At 35.5% G+C, this 7,815-nt stretch overlaps 1 protein-coding gene across 3 annotated transcripts; it reads left to right on the forward strand.

The window, feature by feature from the left end:
* The first annotated feature begins 780 nt into the window (after positions 1 to 780).
* On the forward strand, positions 781 to 7,456 carry LOC105794150 (uncharacterized). Of its 3 annotated transcripts, none has more exons than XM_012623172.2 (14): positions 782 to 1,285; positions 2,123 to 2,213; positions 2,325 to 2,418; positions 2,666 to 2,735; positions 3,284 to 3,353; positions 4,671 to 4,740; positions 4,955 to 5,000; positions 5,095 to 5,347; positions 5,428 to 5,633; positions 5,769 to 5,843; positions 6,437 to 6,497; positions 6,648 to 6,728; positions 6,815 to 6,894; positions 7,161 to 7,456. In XM_012623172.2, the coding sequence occupies exons 1-14, from the start codon at positions 1,146 to 1,148 to the stop codon at positions 7,237 to 7,239; spliced, it is 1,416 nt and encodes a 471-aa protein (XP_012478626.1). In that variant the 5' UTR covers positions 782 to 1,145; the 3' UTR covers positions 7,240 to 7,456. The 3 variants fall into 3 exon arrangements, with proteins under 3 accessions (XP_052484262.1, XP_012478626.1, XP_012478627.1); XM_012623173.2 differs by having other exon boundaries at positions 783 to 1,285; positions 2,325 to 2,409; XM_052628302.1 differs by lacking the exon at positions 6,437 to 6,497 and having other exon boundaries at positions 781 to 1,285.
* The last annotated feature ends 359 nt before the right edge of the window (positions 7,457 to 7,815 follow it).

Genomic DNA, 7,815 nt, shown 5'->3' on the forward strand with positions numbered 1-7,815 from the left:
GGGCTTCATTGTACCCTCAAGGTTCATTTACTTGTAATTCTTTTGCGCACCAAAATATAGGTGGAGACGAATAGAACCTTAAATAAAGTGGCATGGTTACACGCCTTTAAGCTTTCAGTTAATTATTTTAAAGTTTATTTTATTCTCATACACCAACAAAATAGACTTTTTATCAAGAGGGGGAGAAAAAAAGTTGACATGAAGTGATATACGAAAAAATGATTCCAATTAAAGAGCATCTAAATCCCATCATGAAATAGGATTCTCCAATTTGAATTGCATATTTAGAGTTAAGGAATCTACTACTCGTGTATGAAGAATGCCTCTAGGTCCATCCTCTTATTTATTTTAAAAAGTTTGAAGAGTTGTTTTCATAATTTTTGGAATTTTAATTTTAATTTATGAATTTCTTTTATAAAATTTAATTTATACGATAATGTGACATATAAAATAAAGATAGTGTCGTCTGAAATAAAAGTTTGAGGATTAATTTAATTTAAACAAAAGAATATGGGTCAAATTGAATAAAAGTGTAAGCATTAATAACTAATTTTGCTATTTGCATTATATATAATAAATCAAAATAAGACCATTTTACTCATTTACTATAAAATTTAAAATAAAAAATCCCGATATTTAAGTTAGTGAATAGTAAAAATCATATAAAAATTGAGTGATATGAATGGGAGCATATATGAAATACAGATTCCAATATGAATATTCCACTCTGCCCCTTTTCCCCTAAATTCTATTTATTTAACATCAATATATCCGCTTTGAAAGTGGAAAAGCAAAAAAGAAGAAAAAGTAAACTGCCCACTCTCTTCCCTTCAGTGGGCATAATAAAATATCTAATTCCATTTCCAAGCCAAGCTGAAAAAACTTCCCTACGTAATGTGGGCACCCTCCTTGGTCTCTTCTTCTTCTTCTTCTTCTTCACCAAATTACCCTATTCTTTTCTTCCATTCCTATTCCTAAGCCCTTCTCCTTCGCACTTGTTCATTTCTCAAGCGTAATTTCGTCCCCAACCATACCTCGGCCTTGCTTCCTTTGCTTTGGCGTCAAACCCAAGTTTCCATCTTTTTCTTTTCTGGGTGTCTTAAGAATTCCGTTAATTATTTTTATTTTTATTTTTGGCTCTGGGTATGTTGGTAGAGAGAAGGAGAGTGATGACCTGGAGGAGAGTGGGGAAGTCGCTGCAGGCGCTGGTAGCCCATGCCTTGCTCTTCTCTTTCACCCTCTTGCTCGCTCTCAAGCTTCATCATGCCCTGTCTTACTCTTGGTGGTTCGTCTCTCTGTCTTTCATTTTGCTTTTGGGCTTCATTTACAACTGACTCGCTTTTTTTTTTGCGACTGCTGACTTTTATGCGAAAAGCAATCGACTTTGCCATTCATTTTGTTGCCTGCATCCCCATTTTTCACTATGTCACTTGCTTCCTTTTTACTTTTTTCTTAGTTCACCAAATTTTGAATCTTTCTTGTATTGTTTCTTTTGCAGTAATTTTTGTTTTTCCTTGTTATTTGAATTTTGTTGGTGTATTTTCTTGAAAGTCACATTTTACTCGATCAGTTAGTCAATTTGCTCTCAGTTAATTAATCATTGGCAAATGCCTACAATGGGAAATTTGATTGCTTGTGCACTTAATCTGTAGAGTTCTAAATTTGAATGTGCGTTGACATGTTCCCTACCGTGAAACATTGACGGGTTTGGCTTCTGTATTGGGATGGCCATGAAATTCAAACATATGCCAACTGTTATAGAATCTCATGATTAGGGGTTTAAAACGCGTTTTTCTCTCTTCATTCTCATTAGTGATATATCCGGTACTTGATATTTTGACTTGGATACTTGTGATCATAATTCATATATGAAGTGTTAATGATTTGAATACATTTAGCTGTCAGTCATGCTGAGATGTCCGTATGAAGCTGCAAGTTACACAATTATACTTTAGAGGTGAATAGTGCGGAAGAGAATATGTAAAGCATTTGTTGCAGGCCAATGTAGATTCACTAGTATCCTCTGTTGTTAAGCGAGGAGATGAGAACATGTTAATCATCTTATGTTGGTAAGCATTTATTGCAAGTCAATGTAGATTCACTAGTTATCTTCATTGTGCAGGGTTGTATTTTCCCCTTTATGGCTTTTTCATGCAACTGTAGCACGTGGCAGGTTTTCTTTGCCTGCTCCATCAATGCCTCATGATCGCGATGTATGACAGATAATCTCTAAGTTTGGATGTCCTAATTAGCTGTGAGAAAATTGTTTGTGGCACTGTATTTCATAATAATCCAGATCAATAACCTGCTTTTCTCATGCACAGTGGGCTCCCTTTCATGCTCTCATATCAACGCCATTGCTTGTTGCTTTTGAGCTACTTTTGTGTATACGTCTTGACAGCAGCTATGGTAAAAAAGGCAACCTCTTCTGAACATAATAACCTGTAGATGTTCTTCTTATTTATAAGTCCTATATTCTAATTTATTTATTTTTGCTTTAGTACTCTCCATCTTACTTCTCTCTGATTTGCTGAAGGGACTTTTGCATTAATGATTCATGAATAACTTTATATGTTAAAGTTAGCATGTTAATAATTGAGTATCTAATATTCCCATTTAGTTATCTTATTCATTTAAATTGTTTATAAAAATGGATGTGTTGCAGTTGTTAATTTGAAGATTGTCTTTCTTCCCCTGCTTGCATTTGAAATGGCTATTCTGATTGATAACATCAGGTATTTCCTTTCCCTCATTCTTCCTGTTCATTGTCATAATTTGTTGCTTGAGTACTTAATGTGTACTATAAAATCTTATGTCTAGTAACCAAATTGATTTGCTAATGTTGGCTCCAGTCAACAAGAATCTGAATGAAATCATGCAAAATTTTATTGATACTTGGGGCTTAAAAAGCTGCTATCCACTATGTGGTTTTTTTTCCCTCCATTGTATATTGTGGTGTGGACTTTAGCCTTGAACCAACTTCATATGTTGACTTGCTCCAACAAATTCTTAAATATATATTTCTTCTCCTTCTCATTCTCACCTAGCCTGACCTCTAATTATATTGGGAAAAAAAATGTTGGAGTGCGTTGTTTCAACCTTCAACCTTCAACCTTCAAGTTTTTTGACTTACTATAGCAAGAATCAGTAATGCTATAGTATTTTAGCAAAGTACCAAGTCAGTTGCAAGTGTGGGATTGTAGTGTTAAATGTTACTGTTGTTCATTTTTATCTTATCCACTGTTTCTAGGTGTAATGACTATTTTTCTTTAATTTTCGGCAGGATGTGCAGAGCTTTGATGCCCGGAGATGAGGAAAGCATGAGTGACGAAGTGATATGGGAGACTCTTCCTGTAAGTTTTCAATAGTAGTGAGTAAAGGATTTAGTTTGGAGATATCCAATATGTCATTAATAAAATTGGCATGCCCAACTTAGCGTTTATGGTTCCACATAGTCATAAGTTTTATAACTGAAAAATTATCCATTGGTTTGGTGCACTTATCATTTTATGGTTTTTTTCATTTCATCTTACAGCAACTAGATGTATTCTTAGAAGGCATGGATTCTAATATTACTGATAATATTTCGTTGGTGTGATCATTCTTTCAGCTTTTGTTCTGATATACAACAATCTCGTAAATTGTAGTGAAAAGTTAGAAAATGAAAATGCTTGTTATAACGATCAAATATGTTCAAACTTGCTTATAATGCTTGTCTGTGTGCATGTGTATGTATGATTTATGTTCAAACAAGATTGTCCAGGTTTTAATACCTTTAGGCATTGCACTTTGTTGATGTTGGTCAAGAAATTAGCTTTAGGAGACACATATTGGGTGATTGACGATTGACTTGCTCCAGTTTTTGTGACTCATCACTTGTCAGCTATTTTATCCCAACTTGCCTATCAAAAGCTGACTTTCAACAACTATTCTAAACACCATGCTACTTTTATTCAAGCATGATGCTTCTTCTCATGGCACAATTTTCTCAAGGGACAACTAACTTAAATTCCCCCCCCCCCCCCCGGGTTCTATTGAGTTGTATGGTTATTAAGAAGGGTGGAAAGATGAAAAATGTGAAAGAAACAGATAATTTTTTGATATTTGCATCTACTTACATTATAACAGCCTGTCATGACTGCATCATGCTCGTACTTCATGGAGGACAGACATGGATATGGTAAGCATATGGTGGCACTGCATGCACACAATCCATGTTTTGCCATGATAGAGATTGAGCTGAATCTTAGCCCTTTTTGAGGTCAATTCATTTTAAAAGAGAACCATAAACTCGCCGTAGTCTCTTCTCTTACTTCTCTATGACACTGTAATTCTCTTCTTCTGGTTCATGGTTCCAGGGAAAGCAAATCTGGTGAGTAGTAACTATAGTCACTGTGTCAGAACCTTTTTTTTTGGTCCTGGTGTGATCCATACTTATTATGCCTTGTCGGCAGTGTGTCTCTGTCAGACACCAATATGACACTGGTACAAGGGGGTTTCCCCCATATACATGCTTCATATCTTATGCTTAACCAGAGTGTGCTCATATGTGATGATAGCAATGATGCGGTCTCTGAGATGATCTGTTTGTCTATATCTAGTGCTAAATGTATTGCGCCCTGATAATTGTATAGAGAACTGATGTGAAATTTCTGGTATTTGGTTTGTAGCATTTTTGGGTTGCAATATCTATGGTCTTCTTTATTGCTGCCACAACTTTCACTCTTTTAAAGTTATGTGGTAAGTTGTTTTTTCCTTAGTTTTAAGGGTAGTATTTCTTTTGATCTAGTTTTCTCTTTTTCTTGTTTTGCTCTTTATGGTGCTATTTCATGGCTATATTTATTTTGTTTTGCTACGAATGGGAATTTTTTATCCTGCTGACTTATGTATTCTAGTTCGAAACCATTCAACATGTCTGATGCTAATACATTGATTCATCTTCAACGAGGTGCAGGTGATGTTGCAGCTCTAGGCTGGTGGGATTTATTTATAAATTTTGGGTACAATACATTCATTTTCCAGTGATTGTTTTCTGCTTTCCCCTTTCCCCCTTGTCCTTTTTCTACTGTAATAATATTTTAAGTTGTGATGCAGTATTGCAGAGTGCTTTGCCTTTCTTGTTTGTACAAAGTGGTATAATCCAGCAATTCATCGAAATTCTCACCTTGGAGAATCCAGCTCGTCTTCAATGACTATAAGACATCTGGACTGGAACAGAGGCTTGGTAATATCTTCTGATGAAGACAGCCACCATAACAGCAGAATATGCAACCTGCAGGATATTGGAGGACATGTTATGAAAATCCCATTTTTTTGTTTCCAGATCATGCTTTTCATGCAATTAGAGGTATAGTTGTTGCAAATGCCTCTGGTATATTCTTGAACGTTCAAGTTCTATCTGTATCACATGTTAAACTGTGATGTCAGGGAACACCACCTAGTGCAAGAAATATATCAACTCCAATTCTTTTTTCTCCCCTTCTGCTGCTGCAAGGAGCTGGGGTTGCTCATGCTGCGTATAGATTGATTGAGAAAATTGTTATTTTACTACATAGTGGAGCTGTTTCTGGAAGATACATTGATATATCATCAAAAGTTCGTGAATTTTTTGGGTTCTTGCACCATGGGTCAAGGTAGTGTTTGTTAGGAGTTAATTTTTAAATCTTGATTAACTTTTGCTCAAATTCTTCTGAGTCTGGACCAAGTGAACAGAAAAATGAAAGCATTGTGCACACTTAAAAAAAAAATTATGTTTCTTTTCTCAACAGGTTACTGGGTTGGTGGTCAATTGATGAAGGAAGTAAAGAGGAACAAGCTAGACTTTACTATTCAGGGGCATCTGGGTTGGTTTTCTATATTGCACTCTAGTTCCGTTATGCATGCATTCATCTAGCACAATGCATGAGTAATCATTCTGGCTGCATTCTGTAGGGTTTACTAAACCAGCTTTGATGTGGTTGAATGCTTAGACTTATCAGTGCAAAAATGCTTTTTTCTCTGTCACAGTATGATAGCTAAAGCCTAAAAGTGTGGGAAAATTTTCATTAGCCACCATCACTATTCATCAAAAGCAATGCAGATGACTTCTTTTTCCTAGTTAGTCAATATCTAAGTAGTAAAGGGCATAGGAAATCTTTTCATAGGATAATATTGTTTCTTAACAAAGAGAATTCTAGTGCAGTTTGCTTTTAGTTTATCATTTATAAAGAGAATGTATTAAAATGCATTAGTAAAAGAAGAATTGAGTCATGAGATACATTCATGTTAGCATACTAAAGTTAGCAATGAAATTTGTTTTCTTCTCATCGTTTTTGCCAGTTCACTTGTTCTTATTGCATATTGTGGGGCCTTCTTGAGTTGTACATAGGTAATAGTGGGGTCCCCCCCCTTTCCCCTGTCCTTTTGCTGATCTTTTCTTTCATCCTCAAACATTCAGATATAACACTTTCTCACCTGATATTGTGAAGAAAAGACCAAAATCAGATCTTGTTGAGGAGGTAAACATAGTATTTGGAGGCTTCTAATTGTGAAGTATAGTTTGTCGCTTTACTTATGCATTTTTTGGTCTAACCTGTTTGCTACAGTCTGAAATCTCTGTCTACAATTGAGCAATATTATATGCATGTTTTGAAATCCTTTAAATACAGATTTGGAGATTACAAGCTGCACTCAGTGAGCAGACTGAAGTCACCAAGTACAGCCAGCAGGAGTTTGAAAGACTTCAATATGTATTATTTCAACACCAAGCTTAAGTTGTTACCAAGTTAATATATACTGTATTGCTTACTTATTAATTGAATGGTCTGTCACTCAGGAAAAGATTCTGTGTAGAGTTTGCTTTGAGGAACAAATATGTGTAGTCCTGCTGCCTTGTAGACATCATGTTCTCTGCAGGTATTTGCATCTACCCTTGTAATACTGACAATGTTATTTTCCATTCTGGCTGTTTTCTCAGTAGTGGACTATTGGTTAATGCAAAGATGTCTGTGAAAAGCTTTGGCTTAGGCATCATATATACTCAGAAATATATTATTATGGTATTTACATGACTTGTAGTGGCATACCATATTTTTGGCATATGGTGTGTAATATTTTCATTTCTTATCAAAGGATGTGGAACTTGTTTTCTTTAATTATTAATAATGCTGTTTCTTTCTCAGCACTTGCTGTGAGAAGTGCAAAAGGTGTCCAATCTGCCGTGTTTCTATTGAAGAGCGACTGCCAGTCTATGATGTCTAGTCTCAAATTACCTGTAGAAAAGTTGGTGTAATTTATTATTTTTTTCAAACCGTTTTGAATTGCTTGTGATTTTAGATGAAGCAAAAGCGTTGAGAAGCTGGCCATTCTGGTTTCTCCAAACGTGACATAGTTGTGGTTTGCCACTCAGGAATTGTAAATGACTAGTTGCATTCTGAAATGAAATGAAAGTAGTGATTTTGACATGTTTTGTGATAAATCATGGGTTCTTTTCCCTTTTTCGCTTATGAAATATAAATGAGGATAGTGAAGCGCTCTCTTGCGCACGTGTATAGTTAGTCTTGGATTTCCCAGGAATTATATGTTTGCTTGGGTTGCATTGTTCTTTTCTTTAAATATGCATGAATTAGGATAAAGAGAGATTGGTGGGTTAAATATTTTGGTTTGTGATAGGGAGGAGAAAATGTTGGGACAGTGATTTGGTTAGGGTCAAATGGAGAAATAAGCAGAGTTGTTGAGGGGGATATCCAAAGAGATAGGGCAGGAGATGTGGAAGCAACCAAATGAATAAATATCAGATAGTGATATTGCATCTCTGTTGCCACTCAAAGTTCCTCT

Source organism: Gossypium raimondii, chromosome 3, assembly GCF_025698545.1.
Source record: "Gossypium raimondii isolate GPD5lz chromosome 3, ASM2569854v1, whole genome shotgun sequence".
Lineage (NCBI taxonomy): Eukaryota > Viridiplantae > Streptophyta > Magnoliopsida > Malvales > Malvaceae > Gossypium > Gossypium raimondii.